Consider the following 23,909-nt stretch of genomic DNA (forward strand, 5'->3'; position numbering starts at 1 on the left):
AAGCTGTCTCAGTCAGCAAGTAGAGGCTGGTGGGAAAGCAGGCATGACACATGGAGAAGGGTAGTAAATCTTACTGACAGATGCAATGAAGCCTCTTCCTTGAACACCCTCTCCCAGTCATACACAACAGCCATCCTTTGATAAAGGTTAAAAACAGGCATAAGGTCAAAGCTAAGACTTTCAGAGACAGGTTCTGTATTTCGCAATGGTCTGTAAACTTTGTTGCACTCAAAATCTTGTTTATGGGCAAAGAGAAGGCACAACTTATAAAACTAAAGATTTAATGTGAAGGTGACTGAAATTTTAGCCTAAACATTATGGTCAGTCCAGATGTATTCATTAAAGAAAATAAGAAATAATTCTGTGGAAAAAAAAAATCATTTATAGTGATACTGCAGTTAAAGTTGTTGCATGAAAGCTTCCTAGTTTCTGCCTCTTTTCTGGTATTGTGCTCACCCATCTTCCAGTGCTCTGACTCCTGAAGTTGGTGGTTTGGTTTTGCTGTTGCTGGTGGTGTTGGTGGGGATGTTGTGATAAGTTGCCAGCAGAGACTTTCATTGGGGAGGATAAGATGTCCATTTTGATGGTCTCTTTTTCACCTGGATTTCTTTCATATGTTAGCTAATATATTTTCACACTTCTCTTTTTTCATTGGTGCTCCACATTACAACTGGTATTGCTGCATATGGTGCTTCTTCAATGTGCTAGATACTATTTTTTGTCTTCTTTGCTACCCCTAAACGAAATTTTCTTCAGTTCTCCTGTCTGCAGGTCTGCAATTCTCTAACTGACCAGTGTTTAGATGCTTATAGCTGTGGAGTCTGTGACGTCAAGTATGTGCCCCACATCTTATCATCCCCTTCCTGCATTCCTCCATGCCATATCCTGAGTCTCTTCAGGGTCTCTCTATCATACCAGGCCTGATGCAATGTTGCATCATTAAATTCCAGTCATAAAACCTTGATAGTACTGTACAAAGACAAGGGAAATAGAGCCAACTACACAGGACCCTGGTTGATTAGAAAAATTGTTCATGTTCTTCTCTACAAACTCTTTATGGTTTGGGAAGCAGGTCAGGGTTTGTGCTGCTTCCTTCTGGTGAACTCATAGATCTAGCTTTTCTTTGTCTCACTTTTGGGTTTTAATAGTGTTGCAGGTATTTATTCACAGGTGGCTCTTCAGATTATGTTAATTGAAATCTGTGCACCTGCTAAAACTAATTATCCTCAGATCGCCTTGGCAATGCCTTTACTAATGGATAAATGCTTTTGTAGACCCCTTTGCAAAGAATAATAGTAGACTTCATTTCATGTTTAAGAATTTGGTTTTGATTTGGATCTGCTCTGAAATAAAATAAATTATAATAAAATTATTAAAAGAAATATAAAATTATAAAATAAATAAATAATAAAATTCTGTTCTGAAAATCTGTTTTAGTCACATCTAATTCACATGTAACAGGGTCCTTGTCAGAGACAACCCTCTGTTGTCCATTGCCATACAATCACACAGGGGAGACAAGCCAGCTGTGTGATCTAGTCATCTCAGTAGTGGCTGTGACACAGGACATCTTAGCCTTTCTGCAATCAGCCCACAGTGGAACTGTAAATAAAACATTATAACTTTTATTTTCTTCACCTGCTTCACAATAAAATTGTATTTCAAAGTGAGGCACATTTTCTAAGCATAGAAACATATTGTTCTGCTCATTTTTCATAGCTTTTAATACATGTCTTCTGGAATAAAGATAATTCCTAATGCCCTGCTAGTAATAGCAATTTTGTGTATCTTAGCTTGTACAAAGAGGAATAACACAGAAACACAGTCTCACATTTTTTCTGAACTTTGTTCTTCTCTGAAAATATTTCTTTGCTGAATTCTTATTGTCAAGTCTTAACAAGTAATGGGGCTTGATGAACAATGCTTGGGGATTCTGGGTCAAAGTCTTTATGGCTGCTTAATTGTTTAATACAGAGAAAGTAGGAGGTGGAAAAGAATGTTTAATTTTCATAATGAAGGGGAATCACAAGGGGAGTGTAGGAATCTCTGTGGAGGCTTGTGCTCCTGAAATGTTCTTAAGACATATGAAAGACAAAAGGAAGAATAGATATTGTGATAAAGCTGGGTTTTCCAGAAGAAGAACTAGGAGAACCAGATGGGAGAAACAAATGAGTGACTTAAAAAGCAAGCAGTGATTCTTTGCATTACCATGTAGCTGTATTGAAGGAGTCAAGCTGTGCATGCTAAAAATGTGCATGGATTCCAAAATCATGGAATAGATTTGTGGAGAAAAAGGTTCACTGATATGAAAAAGAAAGGATAGCATTTCTGGTTCAAGTCCCTGTGGCAAGATAAGAGGTCACCCTGGAGAGAATAGAATAGATGCCTTCTTTTGAAAGTGTTGGTGAGAGATACTTGGCTAGGTGGATCTTTGATCTGAACTGAAAGGCACACTCTAATGTTCTTGTGAAGAAAATCAATCTTGCTCTCCCACCCCTTCATTTGCCTTCTCTCTTGTCTAGTATCCCCTTCTTTTCTGTCACTAAGTCACTTTTTTTCCGAGTAACTCCTCTGCTTTTTTCATCATATCATCAAATGTTATTGTGATCCATCCTGAAACTGTCCTTTCCAAGGTTTCTAGTACCGTTTCCTTACCTTGATTTTTCAACTCCCCTTTGTTCCTTTAGGGTTTGTGATCCTGTCTGTCCCTCAACATCTCCTCAAAAGATTCCTCTTAATTTCCTCTCCCACTTTCTGTTAAATTTTCACAAAAGTTTATCAGTGGTGCCCTTCTGTTATTCCTTGACTCTGGGTAGGGTAGTCGTCCTCTATAAAGAACCCCATAAACAATTATTTAATTGATTTCCTTAAAGCCTGTCCTAATAAATTTTCTCTGCTTTCATGTGTGCTGGGGGGGTTGACAGTGGTAATTTCCCAGCTGTTCATCAGTGTTTTCCATGTCTTCTCAGTGCTTATGGTTTTGTGGGTGTGAATCTACTGTCTTTGGGCTCCTTGTGCATGCAAGCACTTGGAACAGAAGCAGCCTTTTAGTGTGTTTGACCAAGGCACTAAAATGTGTGTATGACATTTGGGTGTATCACAGACGAGGACCAACTAGTAGCGTTCTACTAGGACAGAGCCTGGCATTTCTTCATGCTGAAAAATCACTGTCTTGTGTTGTGAAAGTGACTGTCTTTCCTTCAGAAAATTTATAGACAGAATGCTAGCATACTCAACTTTTAAAATATACCATTGGAGCAAGCATCAAACTTTTATTCTGCTTTGGTTAAATTTGTAAAAAAGGTGCTTTGAAAGTTTACATTTGGATATGTTCTCACTTTAGGGCCAAGGTGCACCTTCAGGAGGAAAAGCAGGAAAAGCTGGTAAAGCTGGACATAAAAAACGGGTAAGATTCTCAAATTTTAGGATTTTTTTTCTTTTTTCCCTTTTTTTAGCTGAGATATAAAAAAGATTTAGTCTGAACAAGGAGATTTTTTTTTGAAGCTGGTAAAATATCAATTGATTTAGTGGTAAGAGGTTGCTGTATGTTTCCACTGAGAGGGGAAATACACCAGGAATTTAAGACAAAAAAACTATCACCTGGCACAAAGGAACAATTTGGGTAAAATGCAATATGGAAACATTAAAATAAAATGTTTGGGATGTGAATTCCAAAATACAAGCTGACTAAGACTGTGAGAAAACTGCCTGCTTAGTTTAGAAAATTCAAAGCATAGCCCATATTCACTTTACAAAGTACAAGCCTTAGGGAAAATAGCCTAAACTTCTTTGACTCATGATGATGTTTTTACTGTTGGGCAAATAAATTATTAGAATATCCTGATTTAATCTACCTTCCTCTTACTTAGCTCCACTGACAAGGATAGAAGAACAGTCTACATGCATTGATAAACAGCTTTTCACTTTCTTGGGACAAATCACAGTCTCATTAAATGTTCTTTTTTTTACCCTTTAAAAATTGAAAGTTATTTACTTTTAAATGAGAATCATATATAATAATGTTAAAACCACAGTGCTTCATATCTGATTCGCCTGGGAAAGCAGCCAGTGGCAACTAAATGGCATCAAATTGTGTATGATAAATGCCTTACAAGCAGATGTTCATGTGGGCAGCATTAAATCACAAACAGCTCTTCTGCAGTCATTGTCTCTTGTGCATCAGAACGCCTGACCTTCCTTACAGCTTGCCTCATTTCAGCTCCCTTGGGGAAAGAAATAAGGCTGCAGCCTGCAACTTTCTCTGAGCTCGTGGAATATGCAGAATTCTCTGTTACTTTCAGCCATTGCACATTTTGACACAGCATTGTGCTTTTTACTTTTGTGGTGCTCTGCAGGTAGCAAAACATTGCTGGGTCCTGCCTCTATAGCTTCAGCCATAAGCTGTACTTGCACCTTGGACTCATCCTCAGCTTGTTTATGGCTGAGTAAAGTTAGCAGGCCTGAGAGAACTGTATTTACAAGAATGATTGATTTATTTTAAATCAACTTATTGTACATTTTGAACTGGAGGAGAAATTTTGCCTGGAGCAGTTAAGCACTTTAATCAGCAGCTTTGTGTTCTGACAGTTTTTTTTTTTAAGGACAATTAATTGAAATTCGTTCCTGCAGTGATTAATTTTCTTTTTAATGACCTTATATCATGACATCTTCCCAATGCTAGGGAGAGCAACAGGCTGTTGTTGGGAGAATGGAGACATACTGGTCTCTGCAAGGAATTGGTTAACATTTCTCCAGGAGCCACATCCCTGCAGCTTTGCATTTCAAACTAAATTCTAAGAGTAGCTTGTAGAATAACACATCAGGAGTAATTGCAGGTTCATGGCTTGTGCCCTTGAGTAGTCCTTAAGTCCTGTAATACTCTTGGGTATTATGTGGCAAGGGAAGCAGAATTGCCAACTTTTAAATGGAGATTGACGTGGAATCACTTAAGTTTTGTTATTGGAGTTAATCCAATTTTGTGGCAGGGCAGGAATTATCTTCCGACTGCAGCTCCTCCAACCCACTGAACTCTTGCTGGCAAGTGTAGCCATTTGAAAATCTTCACATTTTGACCTGCCATTTGTGGTGTTCTGCTCTGCTCAAAGCAAAGATCGATGGGGGAATGTTGTTTTTATCTTTTTGTTCTGTGCCTCAAGAAGTACTCCTTTGGCAAGGAGCAACACTGTCAGTCTTGTGGCATTACTGAGCTTGTTATTCCTGTTCTAGGATGAAGATATCTCTGAAACAGGAGAGGATGATTTGGCAGCAAGGGCTGTAGTCAGATCCCCAGATCAACTGAGGCTAACTGAAGCTGTGAGTAAAGCAATGCCTGTCGTGTCGTTGTACATGAGATGTGTACAAAACTCCATAAACAGAAGCTTACCCATTGGTTTTGGAGGAAATTCTGCATAAGTAAAACTCCAGTACTTGCTGAAGTATAGTGTCTGCAGTACCAGCTGAAATGGCTTCAACAGGAAAACAGGGAGAATGTGCTTTGAAGCCAGTTCTCGGCTTGAAATGCTGTAACTGCCTGGAGCTAATCCAAAAGGGAAAATGGGGCTGGGGCTTCACTCAGTTAAGGAAGACCCAGAGCCAGCCCTAAGCTTTTCGGGCACCTGTGTGCAGTACACAGGAAACAGAAGTGTCCTACAATATTATTAGTGTTTCTTCCCAGATTGGTTCAGTAGCATTGCAATTGGTCACCCTTACAACTGCAGTTGTTTCTCTCTTCTCACTGCCTTATGAAACTCTAGTATTGTTCCTGGTCCTTAAACTATCTGTGACAGGGAAGCTTTATGTACATCCCCCGACTTAGGCAGTAAAAATAGTTAACAGCTCTATTTTTATTTTTTTTTGTTCCCAGTGGTCGATCCTGAAAGTACTGCTACTGATCTTATTGTTTATTTTTGTAAATTTTAAAATGCAAGTTGACTATCTCACTCTTTAGAAAGTAGCTAGCATTTTTCAAGTGCTACCATATCTTAGATAAGAACTAAAACCAAGCAAGCCCCTTGAAATACTGAGGTAGGAAGCAGGATGACTGTTCTGGATTCCCCTCTCAGCTAGGTTGGCCTCAAGCACTGTTCTTGTGGTGGTATCACCTGCACATGAGGTATCTGCAATTAACTGTATATCACAGAACTGAGCATAAATATGGTGATTTTTGTATTAGTAATGCAGTTTTATTTGCAATACTATTTTGTTTCCATTCCAAAGGAATTAAAAGTGGAAGTTACACGTACCTTGACAGCTGATAATCCCCATATTCCCCGGAATATTGTCAGATTCAGCTTTAAAGTAAGTGTGGCATGACCCATAAAACCAGAATTTTTTGCAATTAATTGATTCATTGTTTTCATTTGGTTTATAACCGCATTTTCTTTTAATGTGGCTAAATCTTATTGCATATTTACTGCCAATGGTTCTTAAAGGGATTTGTAGAGCATAAAAGTCTAAAAGCATTGATTCATTTATTCAGAAGTAGGATATCACAATTACAGAACAAGATCTGTCAGTGAAGGTGATTAAAGCAGCTAATCTCAGGTAGTTATTTTTCCCATTCTGTGCTGGTTAAAGGACAAAAGGCAAGGCTTTTCTCAGTCTATAAGAATTATGCCTCAGTATCCTCATGTGAAGATAGAAATACAGGAGAACTCAGAAATGTGTTTTGTGAAATCATTGACAAGCTTTATTCCTGATGAGTAGGAGTGAGCAACCGACAGCCAGAAAATATCCAAGAGTCGCATTCACATTTATGTGTGCAGGGCACACACTGTGTTACCCTGGAGCAGCCTTCTCTCACTACCATATACAGCCAGCAACACAGGCAATCACATGGGTGGAGTGATGCCTTTGCCTTCCACTCCTCCCTGGGAAGGATTATACACTCTGAAAGAAAGGACATGGGGACAGCTCCTCCGCCTCTGGCATTGAATTATTCCCAACTTTAGGCGGGTGTCCTTGTTTAATCCCAGCTGGCCACTAAGCCCCACAAACCTATTCACTTACTCTCCCATGGTAGGACAGGGGAGAGAATCAGAGTGGAAGTGAGAAAATTTATGGGTTGAGATGAAGACAGTTTAATAAGGAAAGCAAAATCTGTGCAAAGCAAAATGAGAAATTTGTTAACCACTTGAGGCAGATGTTCAGCAATCCCTAGGAAAGCAGTGCTCCATGTCACTTAATGGTTACTTGGTAAGATACACCCAATCATTCCAAATATCCCTCCCATTCTTCTTCTTCCCCACAGCATTCTTCTTTCTCCAGATTTATATGCTAAGCATGGCACCATGTGGTATGGAATATCCTTGTGGTCAGATGGGTGAGTTAGTGGTGAGGTGGGGAACAGAACTCTGTGCAAGTGCTGCTCAGCAATAACCAAAACATCCCTGTGTTATCAGCACTGTTTTCAGCACAAATCCAAAATATAGCCCCACAGTAGCTATTGTGAAGAAAATTATGCCTGGGAAAACCGACATCTAAAGGAAGAGAAAACCAAGCAAAATTTTCCTATGTTTGCATCACCTCTGTGCTACTTTACTTGTTTCACCAACCATTACACAATTCCACAGGAAGGAAATCAGTCTTGTGGATTCAAAAAAAGTGCTTGTCTTCTATTTGGAGCTGAAGTTTTCCATATTTATGGTATATAGACAGGTGATCGGTAATCCATATCTTCAGATTCTTCACAGTGACTGAAGTGGGTTCAGTGCTATGCTGTGATTGACAGTAAGCAATCAAATATGTAGGAGGAAACTATTGAAGCATCATGTTCTTTGGTGGCTTCCAATTGCTTTTAGGTGCAGCTCAAACTGAATTATACAGATTGAGCTGTTCTGTACCGAGAAGATGGTGAGGCACTGGAGCAGGTTGCCCAGAAAAATTAAGGATTCTGCAACCCTGGGAGTATTCCAAGCCAAGTTGGATGGGGCTTTAAGCAACCTTTAGGCTAGGGAAAGGTGTCCCTGTACAGGGCAGGGAGGTTACAAGAAGACGTTTAAGATTCTTTCTAGCCTAAACCATTCCAGGATTCTATGATTCTGTGATTCTGTGATCTTGTTGGGTTTTTCTTTTCTAGGAGCGAGCATACAAGCTAGTGGATGATATGGATCAAACAGCTATTCACTTAACTTTGGATGGTTATTTGATACACAAAGATTCAGATGAAGGCAGACGCCAGAGTATCAGATCAAGCACTGAAGCAGGTAGCTATATTGTCTGAAATCACAATAATTTTCAGATAGGCACTGGTTCCTCTTATTCAACACAATGGAATGATCATGCTGCGTAGAATTAAGTAGATCCTACTTTGGTTTGCATTCTTGTTGGCAATCCAAATTAGAAAAATATTCAGCCAGATGTTTGCTGCAGTCTAGAAAATGGTGTATGTTTTTTGAGTTGTTTGAACACTAACACTGAAATTTTCAAAGTTACAGTAATTTCACGAATACAAGCCGCACCAATTTGACCAAAATTTTGGTGGAAACCCGGAAGTGTGGCCAATATTCGGGGGCGGCTAATATATGAACAATATTCTAAAAGCTGCCAACATGGAAGTGAGAGCCCGCGGCAGCCCCAAGCCAAGCTGGAGCCTGGCCGGCCCCGGCTGAGGTGGGAAAGCCTGGCAGAGGCCGGGCCAGCAGTGCGGGGGGTGGGCGGCAGAGCCTGAGCCAGCAGGGCGGGGCAGGGAGGGCGGCAGAGCCCAGGCTAGCAGGGCGGGGGAGCCCGGGAGAACTGGGGCTAGCAGTGCAGGGGAGCATGGCAGAAGCAGGAAGGCCGGCGGGTGGGGCTGCCTGGCAGCGGGGGAAGCCCAGCAGAATCGGGGCCAGCAGCGTGGGGGAGCCCGGCGGTGTGGGGGCCTGCAGTGCCGGCCAGGGCGAGCAAACGTGGCGGCGGTGCAGACGGGAGGGGGCGGCTGGCGAGCCTGGCGGCGGCAGCAGCAGCCACCCCGCCGGCAGGGTGAGCAAACGCGGTGCGGGCCGGCCAGCAAGTCTGGCAGTGGCGGCCGCCCCGCCGGCAGGGCGAGCAAACGCGGCAGCGGGGTGGTGCTGACGGGAGAGGGGGGCCAGCGAGCCCGGCAGCGGCGGCAGTACCACCCGGCTGGCCCCACCGAGCCGTGGCGCTGAGCTGGGCCACCCGGCCCCATCGGCAACCATGAGCGGGCCGAGCCTGCCTGGCCCCGCCCCGGGCCAGTAAACCCCGCTATGCCGTGATCCTGTTACTAATTGGCCAATTTGTGAAAGCTGCGCACGGATTCTTGCTACGAATGAAAGTGCGGCTAATATTCGGGGTGCGGCTTTTTTATTGACAAAGACAGCAACATTGTCGAGGCACCGGAAGTGCGGCTTATATTCCGTGCGGCTTGTATTCGTGAAACTACTGTATTTAGTGTCTTTTAAATGTCTTTTGCTACCATTAGTTGGACTTACATGTCTAAACTACTTGTTTTGAAGCTTTCAGATATGATTTAAAGCATTAAAGCAGAAATGTTTGGAATCTGGGCAATTGTTCAGGAAACTAGCACATGGGCGATCAATTCTTGAATTCTTACCAAGACATCTACTTTCAGACAATGTGAGATACAAACCCTGAACTACTTGGACCTTTGATCTGAGCTACTGTCAACATTCTTAGGTGTTCAGACAAAAAGATACACTAACCAGAGACTGAAAGCTCTGTTGTTGATAAAGAGCTCTAGGTTTGAATTTTCAGTAGGAGAGGATGTACTGGCTAGTGATTTTATTGTATTTCTGCTGTTTGTGAAGGGGGAATTTCTGTCCCAATGAATGTTCTGTCAAGATGGTAAGTGAAGGGCACAGTAATAATACTGGGTAAGCAAGCTCCTGAGAATAGTTCTTATTTGGAGCTTCTGAGGGTCAGTTCCTCCTTTATTTTACACTTAACAAATGATGCATGATGACCTGAAGTAGGGCAAAGTGCTTAATGGCATCTTCAGTGCCATGAAGTCATGGATTTTTGGCAGTCTTTTTCGTAGATTCCAAATCAAATTCATTTCAAGGGGCTCAATGCTTGCATAGCAACACACTCAAGGCTGTGACTGGAATGTAGACATCCATCATCCTCTAACAAGACTAGCGTATTAATTTTTATCCGTATAAATAAAAACAACTATGTTAAGTACTGCAGATGAATTCTAAAAATACCGTTGTCACTTTTTGTGGCTTTGAGCAAACAATTGTTCTCCAAAGTGGGGATTTGTTACTGTGTTGTCTAATGATACAGCATTAGGAAAGAATACATATGTATATCAATGCTCCAGAAGACAGAGGATCTGTGGAATATTGGATAAGACATCGTGTTATTCTGGGCTCATTCTTATATCCTTTCTGTCATCAGAACAGGCTCCTGTTGAGGAGGAAGAGGCTCCTGTGGAGCCTCCTGTGGAGGCTTCTGCAGAGGCAACTGAAGAGGCAGAGACTAAAGATGAAGAACCCACAGAAGAAGCTGAGGTAATTCTCTGTTGTGAGCTAAGAGCTGTCCATTTTATTTTTAGTATTAGCTTTTAATTACATTACTATAAAATGGGTTTGCTTCTGTGTTTGATTCTTTTATGTCTGAGATGTTAGTGCTGTAGGTGAGAACATGCAGATTCTGCTGGGCAGCTGTGGTCCTGCTGCCATTTTTCAGATGTAGAAGCTGAGTAGGGGGATCATACCCAGATCTGTCTTCATGCAGATATTATATCAAAATAAAGTGTAATTTCCTGGGATCTGGAATTTTCTGGGGCAGTATGTCCCTTGGTGAAAAACAAAATCCGGAGGGGTGAAAGCAGCAGGCGTAACTGAATGAAAGTAGCAGTGGCCCAATTTAAAGGCAGTTGGCTGATAGGAAGGGAGTAGCCTGGGAGAAGTCTGTTCTTATCCACACAGTGTCAGAACACACAGAGTGTCAGAGTTGCAGGTGAAACTCGTTGTCTAGCGAGGAAATGAAAATACAGGGTAATGGGACTCTTAACAAAATCTGGTCCATGAGTCCATTTTACAAAAGGCAACTGTGCTATATTATCTCTCTCATGTCAGATTTTGTTTTAAAGCAATTTCAGTTCCTGAGTGTCTGTATTCCCATTCAGATACCATTTCAGCATCTCCTTGATCTGAGTGCTGGAAGTCTCCTAATTTGTATCTTAAATATTGAGTCTTCAGTTCCAGTGTCCTTCCCTAGACAGCAAAAATCCAGCAGTCTGAGAAGAAGGAAAGAGACAATTGGTTCTCTCAGGGTGGAGTCACTGCTGTATTTTCTTGCAGGCTGCAGAAGAGGGAGGGAGGGCAGAAGCAGCTGAGGCAGCAGGGGCAGAAGCAGCTGAGGCAGCAGAGGCAGAAGAGCCTCCTCCCCCAAAAAAGCCAGAGAAGAAGCTTGCAAACCAGTTCAACTTCATTGAGAGAGGTTCAACTACATACAAGTATCCTCTGCGGGTATGTTACTGTTTCCTTCAGTGACTTGGAAGATTTTTCCCTTGGGAGGGCGTGTAGATCACCTGTATTTGTGTCATATCCTATAATCGGTCGATACTATTAGTGAAAAAGGTATACTGGTTGTACTATTTTAAAACATTTGGCATGATGAAAATAGTGACAGAATGTTGCAGGACGACGCGGGAGACGAGTCTCAAGCTATCATGATCAACAAGTCTCAACTTTATTATAATGCTGTTGTCTTTTTATACAGTAGATAATCAAGCTCATGCATATTGCAAAACCATAGCTCATGATTGGTACAGGTATTTATCAGCCCTTTGACGCATGTAGAAAACCTTGCAGTTAAGCTGTTTCTCTTCGTGTACTTTTCCCATAACATGCTGTTATACTCCCTTGTTATTGTTCCTCTTCAGTCCCCGCAAAGGCACCCTGCCCTTGCTCATACTTTAACCAGCCTGATATTATCCCTGTGTCCTTTGTCTCTCAACCACTGTTCAGAGAGACTATCCACAACAGAAAATTTCTTGCTTCACAAATTCTTGGACAGACTACAAAAAGTTTTGATGCTACTGTAAATCCTTAAGCTTTTACTTGGATATGATATTTTGCATGTTTATTTTCTCATCTGGAAAAATACGGAGCAACGTTAGGGTAGCAGCTGAGTACTTGGAATGTCTGAAAGCAATTTCTGTTTGTCACTGTGTACTTTTATGATCTTGTACTTCAATTCTTATAATGGAGCAGAAGTATAAGTGCCCTATAGGACAAATGTGTTTGTTCTTGCATTAAGCACGGGTACGAGAGTAACAAACTTACGTAAGTGTGATAAATCTGTACTTCTTGTACATGGTATATCTCCCTCCCACTCTGCATGCACTTTCCAATAAGTACAGACCCAAACCTTTATGTTCCTTCCCTAAGCTTTTTGCTGAACCTACAGCCATTCCCTGTGAACATGTTTTCATGGAGCCTTCTGACTGGGCAATCCTGATGATGTAGGCTCCTGATGGAGTGCTCAAAAAGCAGTTTCATACATCAGGGATACCAGTTTCAGAGAAAAAATTATTATGTTTTCCTTGCTACAATTGGAGTGTATTATTTCCGCAAAGGGCCTGTCTGTTGTCTTCCAGCCATTACACCTAGGGTTAGATGTCTTTACATATGATGGACTCAGAGGGATACATGAGAGATATTGTGCTACTGGAGACAGAAGATCTGAGTAGAGTTTGTCCAGCAGAGGGGTGCTTGCTATGAAGTTTGAGCTGAGATTCTGCATAATTTGAAAATCCCAGTGGAGGCCATGGAATTTCTTACTTCTTTGTTCCTAGATCTGCATATTCTCTTCTTTCCAATGATTTTGCTGGGAGAAGCTTGTGTGTCTCTGTATGATTCTGCCTTTGGAAGCAGAATATAGACCTTGAATAGCTACACAGTTCTGCTATGTGCTGTACAGGATGCTCAGTTTCCATCTCTGAGATGTCTTCAGAGGTCAGGGAAATGCTATAGGCAGCTTCTTAAAAATGTTCTGACACAACAGGTTTTTGAAAGAAGGTGCTGTTCTTTTAAAGGGATGTTTCACAGAAATGTATTTATTTTGAGAATGTTGATGTAAGGATGATAAAAATATCATTTCAGTAGCATCAGATGAATTGTGTATAAGTTTCATTCTGTTCAAAGCTTTTGTTCTGACTGTTGTATCCAACTGGCTTTTTAATATATAGGACAAAACTTTTCAAATTTGGTAGGATGTCATAACTGATACCGTAACTGCTACCAGTACATTTCAAATGGTGGAGGTTTAAAAACCATTTGAACTCCTTCAAAATTACCTACTGAAATATTTGAAGTATGCGGGGAAAAAAATCAGAAGGTCTTGTGAACATTCTTTTGGTCTGCAACAAAATCTTTTCGTAGTTGCACGATAACCAATAGTGTTGTGCAGTGCCCTAGGAATCATTTGGATATCAAGGTATGTGAGCACTGTCAGAGGCCTGGGAAAAATTCAGCCAGGATTTTTCCCAGGCTGTGATCAGCTCTGATTCTTTTCCAGGAGAAAGTTTCTTCAGAGAAGCTTTAGCTGTGATTCTTTCCCAGGAGAAATGTTTCAGAGAATTCAATAGCATAGATAAACACCTGCTGAGGACATGATATTTTTCACAGAGGCATGTTTTTAAAGAGGTGTTGCTTCTCTGACCAATGAATCTTTTCTGCTTTGTTTTGCACAATGTCTTATTTAAAGCCATGACTTCCTTGAATAAATTACTCTTCTTCTTGCTCTGTGCAAGAGAATGCCGTGTTACTGTGTTCTATCACTGCTCAGCAGCACCAGTAACAAAGTACAATAACAAAGGTATTTCTGCAGACTGTTTTCATGCAGACTGTTTCCACAACTAAACTATGGCACTGCAGAGGGCTTCAATGCTGAGATTATGCTTCTTCATACTTTTTCTTTTTTTCAGGAAAAAGGATTGCAAACTGACCCTGCACCTTTTGAAACTTTCTCAGCCAATGTTAACCAGGTATATGTATACCTCTATGTATATCTATATGTGTATCTATATCTATCTATATCTATATCTATATCTATATCTATATCTATATCTATATCTATATCTATATCTATATCTATATCTATATCTATATCTATATCTATATCTAATCATCTATATCTGTATCTATGTCTATATATCTATCTCATCTATAACTATATCTATATCTATCTGTAGCTATCTCCTTTTTAATTTTAAAGTTATTTTAGAATATGTTTTCGAAATTGAGGTGTGAGAGAGTTAATACCAAATTATTGTGTTTGCATTCCTTGCAGTGGAATGAATTCTTTTACTGTGGCTTTGATCTCTGATTTGAATCTGACAACAAACTAGTATGACCCTCTTTCTGCCTGAATGGGTGAACTTGCTCATGGGTTATGTTTCTAAGGTTAAGTGTCTCATTTTAGATGGTTTTCACTGATTTATTTTTGTGCCAGCCACATTGGTATGACTGCTTTAGAGGGTCTAAAGTGAGTGGAAATGGGGAACCACAGGGTGAGACTAGTTTTGGATTCAGCAAGAGTTGGGCTGCAGCTTGCAGGGTACCGGCTTCTCTAGAAACATACTCTCTCTTGCAGTACTGTTAAGAATTTGGCATATGCAGCACTTGGATTTTTATTTTTACTAAGTTTAGCTGTATGCCAGAAGCAGGTTTCTGAAGCCCAAAGCTGAACCAAATGAGAACTACAGCGTAAGGAATGTAAAAGACCTGTTGCAAGAGACTTAACTCTGTTTTATGTAGAAGAGATGTACCTATCTATTCATGATTAAATGCTCTGTAGCATTTTCTGCATCCATTAAAAAAGCGAAAAAAAATTTTTTGTGGATGAAATTTCACACAAGAAGTATGTTACAGCTTTCAGGGAAAAGGGAATCCAACTAATTCTGCTGATTAAGTATCAGATAGTTTCAAAATGTAATTGTGTTTGTCACAGATATAAACCTTGTTTCTGGTATTGAAAACATCATTTTGTTACCAGTGAGCAGAGGAACAAGCAGAAGACGCATAATGGTAGCAACTTAAAAAATGCTGTTACAGGAAAATAAGAGAACTGAAAGTATCTCTGTCAGTTTAAAAACTGTAATCTATTTTATTCCTGAACCTGAAATTACAGAGTATTTGGCCGGAGATCTTCCCTCCCTCTAGCTGGAGTTTTCTTCAATTTTTTTTTCTGACAGTGAGTTGTCCTGAGACTTAGAACAGAGGGCTTTAAGATAATTAACCCCTGACTAAAATTTTGCATTAAATGTTTGGAAACTAAGAGGAAAAGTTTTGCATTGAGTTCTTTTTATATTGTTAAAATTTTCAATGGGTCTAAAATAGAGTTTTAATATAAACTCTTTTTTCTCCTCAGCTGTTTTTTTCCTTTATGCTCACTATTTCACATTCCAAACTTTTCTGTTCTACTCCTTCTCATACTTGTCTCATCTTCTTTGTCCTTTCTCTGATATTTGGAGCATCTTTCCATCTAATTTCTGCCTGCAAATTTACAGCACAATGCATTTTTTTTTTCCCTAAAGAGTTCTGCTGCCTTTATTCCAATGTTCTAGTCTATATTCTGTGTTTGAATCATACTCCCTATCCTAAGCTAATGTGTGAGATTGCTTTTGTTTTGTCCTGAAAGAAATATACCTCCTTTAGGTAAAATACTAGGATTTCAATACTAATGAATAATTCTTAAGAGAAATTACTTTTGGATCTACTCAAGTAAGACGTGTGGTATGTGGCATAGCAGAAGATGTAAAACTGTTCTCAGTTTCCATTTGATCATATGCTGCAGAGTTGGAGTCCAAATTTAAATTGTGTTAAGCAACTACAATTTAGTTTTCCAACACCACATGAGAAATGTCATAAGGCAAATGTTTAATGCATGTTTCCTATTAAACACTGGTAAATTAGCCAAACACAAAGTCCCACAAAAATTAAGGTAGACAGAGTCAAAGCAGCAAGTAGAGTGTTGGAGGAAAGAAATTGTTAATAATGTAGTAATGTGTTCTTAAAATAAGATTTGTCCCATCAAGCTTGAAAAGTCCTGGACCTCAACTCTTCACTTTTTGTGCAAGAAGACAGATAGCTCAGCTAATTAGCTGAGCTAATTCCAGCAGGAGTGGTACTGTTGTGATAACTATCATGTTTTTGTGATGGTGTAGATGGCTGTTCTCAGGAATATGATCAGGTCCTGATAAATCCTGCCTTTGTCTGTCTCTCAGTGGTGTATCTATGATGCCTATATGGAGGAACTTGAGAGAATAGAAAAGGCAAAAGAGAAAGAAAAAGCAAAACCTGTGGCAGGAAAGAAAGAAGAAATGAAAACTGGAAGAAAGTTGTCCTATGTGGAGCCACCGGTATGTTTCATAATGTGGGGGAAAAGGCTGTTCGAAGTGGTGGTGGGTGCATCTGTAGAACAAGTTAGGTGAAAATAAGTCGTGCTGTCTGTGTAGCTTGTTGTTTTAGTGGGCAAATAACATTTTTAGGAAATGCAAAAGTTAGTTTTTTCTAGAAATTGTATTCCCAAAACAGGATTTTTGTTGTGCTGTATAAACAGGATTTTGATTTTCATAATATTATTTTCAAACCTGATTTCCAAGTGAGATATACATCTTTTGGTTTTGCGCACTGGGTTTGTGTCTCGTATTTGATTATTATGTGAGGGATAAAATAACTAAATAGGTAGAAACACCCTGTGATTTTTCAAAGAATTGTAAGTGATAATGGTTTTACATACACTCTTTCAATCTGAAAGGCACTGAAATTAAGGATTGTTGCAATGGACATTCACAGTCCTTTTGCAAGCTAGTAAACCTTTCACCTGAATATGTTTCAGAGAATTAAACCTCAAGTAAACATTACAGTTACAGGCTTACCGCAGGTGGACTACTAAAAACTGATGATGAAAATAAAGTAAATATGCTACCAATGAAACCATATTGTAAAACACCTACTGTGCACTCCACTGACAACCATCATTCATTATATCTGTCCCTTTAGTGTTTTGCTTTTCATACTTAACACTTTCCAGAATGCTTAGAGGGAAGCCCAAAAATAAATGTACTGAATAAGTGAAAGGAAAAGCTTCTTTATGCAGAGCCAGTGTCCCAAACTTATATCCTCTGTGAGGCTAGTCTACCAACCTGAAGTGCATGAAAATCGTTATGAGTTCTTCACTCATTAACTGGAAAAATGCAACCTGAAGTACCTCAAGACTCAAATCAGACTTATAACAGTCATTATGTCTGTTCAGATGTAGGTATATGGAAATTAAAGTTTGAAGGAGAAGTAGGCTTTGTGGAGCTGCTAACTCACATGTTACATATGTTACACCACACTGATTGAAACAGAGCTTTTCCAGTTGAGCACTTTTTAAGGCCAAACTGTGCTTGGCCATTGCTGAAGGGAACTGTGGATCATCAAGCAGGAGACATGGCCTATCTGGATCAAGCTGTAGTGGCTAGAAGCCGTAAGTAATTTCCACCACTGTTTTAGTCAGGCTAGGTTTTAGCAAGAAAACCTGTGATAGCTGGTGAGATAGCGCCAGATTTAACCCAAGGGAAAGAAGATAAAATGAATGGCTATTTACCACAGGTGGATTTCTCATGGAAGCTGTTGCTCTGGTAGGAGATGATGAAAGATCCAAGAGCTAGAGCCACAGCTGGAGATGACGGTAGGAGTTAGATTAGGGTTTGAAAATGTAGTGAATGAAAAGAGAGAGTAAACAGTACTGTACTGAATAAGAAGTCAAAGGACCACATAACTGGGAGAGAAAGAGGGAAAGGATGTGATCCATGAAAGAATGTGGCGGAGAGGAGAGGAGAGGAGAGGAGAGGAGAGGAGAGGAGAGGAGAGGAGAGGAGAGGAGAGGAGAGGAGAGGAGAGGAGAGGAGAGGAGAGGAGAGGAGAGGAGAGGAGAGGAGAGGAGAGGAGAGGAGAGGAGAGGAGAGGAGAGGAGAGGAGAGGAGAGGAGAACCTTGACAGTTTTTGACAGAAGCTTCTCACTAGGGGAAAAGAAGTAAAATGAAGCTATGCATTGCACTGAAGAATTAGGAAGAGGAAGAAAGACATGCTTTAGCAAAGCAGAAGATAGAGGCAGCCAGCAGGAAAGGAAAGAGGAGAACCATGGATTTCAAGAGAAGGAAGGGTGAGAATTTTATAAAGAAGATGTATGAGGGAATAAAAGTTATAGTAATAGAAAGTATTTGACTGGAGACTGTGATGAGGAGCTCCTAGAAATCTCTCCAAGTGCCTCTCACTTAAGTGGATCTAGAGGGGAAAGGGTGTGCTACATCTAATAGCAGTGATACAACCTTTGAAACTTTTTCTCAGTATTTAGTCGAGGCAGTACACAGACCATGGATAACACAGAATACCAAAGTGGAATGATATGAAATTTTCTGAGCTGAAAATATCTGGAAGTAGAGATAACTAGGCAGAAATGTTGTATCTGCCTGTCCTGCTCATTCTGTTCCTGTTCCATCTGTTTATGGCTCTGATTACAGGGAGGATACTCAATGATCTTAAAGGTCTTTTTCAGCTCAGCTGATTCTGTGATTCCACACTCCTGACCCAGAGATGTGCATTATCCATAATCCTGCTTGTGTTCTTGAATGAACTTATAAATGACAGTATCTGAGGAAGAAGCAAAATGCAAAGAGCTTAATATAATTGATGCAGACTTGCTCCTCTCAACCTGAGATGGCAAGGCATGAAGTCACAGGTCATTAAGGATTTTGAATGAATCTATGCAAAGAAGGGTGAAGCAATGGGACTGAACCATGACAAGGGCAAGTATGCAAGAGAGGTAAAAATGGTACCATCAGCCTGACCATTACCAACACGAGGCAACAGAATTAATAAGGTGGAAAAAAGTACAGAGCAAGGATTAAATATGAAATAGCACATATTTACCAAAGGTAAGCTGTGTCCAAATAAACTAATCTCTTTCTTTAATGAAAAGCAAGTTGTATTTTTCTTGAACAAGGAAAGTAGAGGAAAGGTAATCTAGCTGTAATTCTGTAAACTATTGCTATAGTACTATTAGGCAATTATTAGATATACCAGAAAAGTTGTTGTTATTACAGCTTGAGAGGGACTGGTGGAGTGCAAGACTTCATTTTGGAGTATCAAAAGAATCTTTGGTAAGGAGCAGGCATACCGTCTTTAATGACAGGGAGAAACATGAGTGTGTTTCTTCAACAACTCCATATTAGTTGGTGGGTTGTGATGTGGCTATGAGAGAGAAGTCCATCGCTGGAATTTACCCTGTGATGAATAGAAGATGTTTATGTTCTGTAAGGTTGCCTGATACCTTTTCAGGAGTAGAACAGGGATATGTGATTATGATCACTGCTTTTCAAAGATGATTGATGGCAAACCTGGAAAATATCATAAGAAATAGAAAGTTTGAATATACAACACCAAAAAATCATAGCATGTTTATCTGTTAAAGCAAAGGTAGGTAGGGACTCTGATTTGGGTAACAGAGAGAGAGAATTACTGAGGAAGAGGATAGTGTCAACAGAAATACAGATGATGTCAACCAATTAGGAATATAAAAATTAAAATATAAATTGAATTTAATTAATTAGAATAGGAAATTAAAACAGGAACTTTCTGCAGTGGAACAATTCTAATCTCTGAAACAGAGGTTATTGATCTTTTTCCTAAGAAGTCCAAACAAAATTTATATTTAACAGAAAAATATGAATTTATCGATCATGTGAGGTTCTGTCTCGCTTGTTATGTCACAGTAGCATTATCCCTGTCTGAGATGTGCCTAGTGAGACAACCACAAATATCATTTGGAAGCTCTTGGATGATGGGTATTATTTTTTGTGTAACAGGTGACTTTAGAATGCAATTAACTTTCACATTATTGTTCACCAGTTCTTGGTCATCCCAAGGAGTGCATGAGTTGTTACTGATTCCTCTGCCTTCAATTTTCTGTTTGCAGTTTCTCAGAATTAAAAGCAAAGAGTGAAAATGAACAGATGAGTACAGTTATGGAATGTAATAACTGCTTGACATGACTTGAGCTGGGGGACTTTATTGGGGATTTACAGTAGGTGTTTGCATTCAGGTGTTGGCTGGGCAGCAAATGACAATAGCCCTGTACTGTGTTTCTCTCTTTGCAAACCAGGGGCTCTTCTAGTCACAGTATGTATATTGCTAGAGGTATGAGCAGTTAATCCACTGATTTTAGGGTGGGTTTCTCTCCTGGATATGCAGTTACACAGCAGTCGAAGCTTTTTTTTTCATGCTTCAGTTTATGGGAATCACACACTGCAACTGGCCAGCTGCTGAGAGGCAAGTTTGAGGCAATTAGTGATAAGGAATTACAGAGCAAGAACAAGACATTTTTTCCAAAGTATTAGCCCATTATCCATCTTACCTATGATTCAATTAACGTTATTGCTGTTCTAAAAATAACTTATGCACAGAAATAGACAAAACAAATGTGTTACCCGACGAGCTCTCCTTGCATTTGTCTAGCCAGGTCAGAATTGGCCTAAGGTGGAAAAGTGTGTTTCAAACAGATTTTTTTTTTAAAGGAAAAATTAGGCTTAGCACTTCCTCTGAAGATTTATTTCAGCAGCATACGGAATAAATCTGAGACAGGACAGGATACAAAGAGAAAATAACTTACCCTCATCCACTTATAATGTCAAAAAGGTAGTCATGGATGTGTTGTTAACAGCATAGCTACCTGACAGAAAAGCTGACTTAAAACTTTTTGATTCATCTGGAGAGTTTCCTGCTTTGCAGGAAAAACAAAATCAGTTGAATAATACATTGTTTCTGTATTTACAAGGTTGTTTTTTGTTTTATTTCTTTTTAATTTATAGCCTGGTTTCCACTGACACCCTCCAAAAACAGAATTTGTGGAATCATAGTGTTATAAATTCATAGAATAGTTTGAGTTGGAAGGGACCTTAGAAATCATCTCATTCCAACCACTGTACCCTGGGCAGGGATACCTTCCACTAGACCAGGTTGCTCAGAGCCCCATCCAACCTGGCCTGGAACACTTCCAGGGATGGGGTGTCCACAACTTCTCTGGACAACCTGTGCCAGTGTCACTACCCTCACAGTAAAGATTTTTTTCTAATATTTAATCAAAATCTACCCTCTTTCATTTTAAAACATGTGTTCTTCATCCTGTCACTGTACTTCCTGATAAATAGTCCCTCCGTATATTTTGTGTAGGTTCCCTTTAGGCACTGAAAAGTGCTTTAAGGTCTCCCCAGAGCCTTCTCTTCCCCAGGCTGAGCAACCCCAATTCGCTCAGCCTGTCTCCATAGGAGAGGGGCTCTGCCTCTTGATCATACTCATGGCCTCCTCTGGGCTCACTCCAGCAAGTCCCTGTCCCTCCTGTGCTGGGATCCCAGAGCTGGATGCAGTGCTCCAAGTGGGTCTCAGCGGAGCAGAGCAGAGGGGCAGAATCCCCTGCCTTGGTCTACTGACTTTCTCTGAACTTGGTTTCAAGTTCTACTTAATTTTTTCTAGGATGGGAAAAGAGGACTGCACACATTACTGGAGGTGTATGCAAACCATGAATTTATATAAAATGTAATAGCTTATATAATTTTTTCTCTTGTTCTCTCATCTCTATGAAGCCCTATTGATTTCATGCTCTTTGAATAAGACTCAATCTCCCTTGAGTCTCTGCAGAGCCCAGGGAAGAAGCAGAAGCCATATTCCTAGTTCTGACTGTGACAGTGTGGTGTAGTTTTGTAAACCCATTTAACTTTTTCTTCTCATACTCAGGGCACTCTCTGAGCTGTTTCAAGGATGGCATGTTTTTTTTCCAGTGCTGTCACTATGAAGGAAATCTTACTGTGCTGGCAGTCATCCCTTCATAGCATGGGTTTGAAGATTAAAGGGGCTTTGGGGCAGTAGTGGATGGGGATTCAGGTACTCGGAGCAGCAAGCTCTCAGAGCACTTTGTATATGCCTTGGCCTTCTGACATGAAGCACAGAACTGATGAAGAAGGACAAGAAGCATGGTCTGTGGACTTTCAAGCTTTGTCCTTCCCACTGCTTGCACCCAGGCTTCTTGTCCTTCTTCTAGTTAGTCCAGTTTGGATTTCACTAATGGTCACACATACACACACGGAGTGTAGGGAGCACACTCACAAAAAATACTTGAGAATGGAGCTCACCATAAGATATGTGATCAGCTACAGGGCTGTGTGGGATAAGCAATGAACCAGCCATCTGCTGACAGACAAACAGCCCCTGCTGGGCTCTCTTTTCTTCACTTGTCCATGGATGTGAATGGATCAGGTTGGATTACCCAGTGATTGACTGAAGGACTCCTAAATCCTGTGATGTTTACTTAATATAGAGCTCTCAAGGTAGAGATGAGAGTGTTCATGCTTGGTCAAACCCCTCTGATTTCATCATCAAATCTGATGAACTGTTGTGCAGGGAGTTGGGGTAGGAATCATGTGCATCCTTTTAGGTCATCCTGTCAGGAGTTACATTGAAAGACAAGACTGATCTACATTTATGGGTAAGTACCTGTGTTGAGCTGAGTCAGGAACAAACACTGAAGTTACTGCAGCTCATCAGTGGATGGCATCTTCCTAAATTTATAATAAAGCAATTACTTTTTTCAAATGCCTGTATCTGTAGGTGCTGGTATGACACATTTCAAATTAATCTGTATTCAAGATCAAAGGACTCAAGTTTTTCAGTCACATGAGGTCTGAGGCACTTGTAAACACACAGGAATTTTCTCTTCCTTTCTTTTCAGCACACTGATTCTCTAAGCAAGGTCGCAAAGGCTGCTAAAATAGCAGAACGGATGGTGAACCTGAACACATTTGATGACATTGCACAAGGTATGGTCCACTGAGAGCTGCTTTTAACTCAAGTCCAAAGTGTCAGTCCTGTAGGTAAGTACCTGCAGCCACAGCAGGGACAGGACAGAACAGAAGAGAATAGAGAAACAGAAGTAAAATGAGCAGGTCTAGGAACCTGCTGACTCACACAAGGCAAATAGTGCATCAGACCATAAGCATGCAAAAAGCATGCCACATTAGCCCTGCTCTGAGCTGGCTGGGAACAGCACTGCCCTTCCTGTAGCACTTCCTTCCCTCAGCAGGTACTTCACTCCTGGATACAGGTGCTGGTGACAGTGGCCAGAGCAGAGCTGATAATCCTTGCTCACATACCAACCGCGGCAATGTACTCAGTCTTGATGTAATTTTGCAAGAGTCATTTTGTCTCTGCTCAGCTTCCTCCTGAAGGGCCCTGAAGCTTTGGGAGTGCCTGAGGTCACACCTTGCTCTGGGCTTCTATTTTCTTGTTAATGCTTTGTCTTCAGTTTGATTTGTATTTTTCCTATGTGTGTGAGGACTCAATAAAATGCATTTGAAGGGTTATTTTGCTGGTTCGAGTTAGGGTTTAAAAGCTGAGACAGATTTTACACTAAAAATAGGGTTGTGCAGAGGCTGTGAGGATAATCAGCTTCCCTGATACTGAACTGTGCTGATTTTTTCTGGTTTATATACTGAGACCTTTCCCTTTTTTTTGTTTGGTTTTTTTTTGGTGGTTTTTTTTGGGGTTTTTTTGGTTGTGGGTTTTTTTTTTTTTTGTTGTTTTTTTTTTTTTTTTTGTTTAGATTTTAAATATTTTGAGGATGCATCAGATGAATACAGAGGCCAGGAAGGAACCCTCCTCCCACTCTGGAAGTTCCAGTATGAAAAAACCAAGAAACTTGCAGTTACTGCCATCTCCTGGTAAGTCTCTTCATTCCAAACTCAAACTCGACTGTTGCACAGGGGAGTGGAATGGAATGTAACGGGATCTTATGAGGCAAGCCTGATTTCTCTGGGAACATGGATTTGAATTTTTACAGTCAGCTGCTTGGGCAGCACTGAAATGGGCCTGGTGCTTCTGATCGCAGAGAAGATTGTGTAAGGC

At 40.4% G+C, this 23,909-nt stretch overlaps 1 protein-coding gene across 1 annotated transcript in view; it reads left to right on the forward strand.

Moving 5' to 3' along the window:
* DNAI1 (dynein axonemal intermediate chain 1) overlaps positions 1–23,909 on the forward strand; it is a 136,253-nt gene that overhangs the window by 9,003 nt on the left and 103,341 nt on the right. The window contains exons 2-11 of the mRNA XM_033085913.2: positions 3,344–3,406; positions 5,227–5,313; positions 6,217–6,297; positions 8,078–8,204; positions 10,357–10,469; positions 11,265–11,432; positions 13,895–13,954; positions 16,196–16,330; positions 22,738–22,825; positions 23,608–23,725. Coding sequence (XP_032941804.1) covers positions 3,344–3,406; positions 5,227–5,313; positions 6,217–6,297; positions 8,078–8,204; positions 10,357–10,469; positions 11,265–11,432; positions 13,895–13,954; positions 16,196–16,330; positions 22,738–22,825; positions 23,608–23,725 — 1,040 coding nt within the window. The remainder of the gene's footprint in view (positions 1–3,343; positions 3,407–5,226; positions 5,314–6,216; positions 6,298–8,077; positions 8,205–10,356; positions 10,470–11,264; positions 11,433–13,894; positions 13,955–16,195; positions 16,331–22,737; positions 22,826–23,607; positions 23,726–23,909) is intronic.

Source organism: Catharus ustulatus, chromosome Z (genome assembly GCF_009819885.2).
Source record: "Catharus ustulatus isolate bCatUst1 chromosome Z, bCatUst1.pri.v2, whole genome shotgun sequence".
Classification (NCBI taxonomy): domain Eukaryota; kingdom Metazoa; phylum Chordata; class Aves; order Passeriformes; family Turdidae; genus Catharus; species Catharus ustulatus.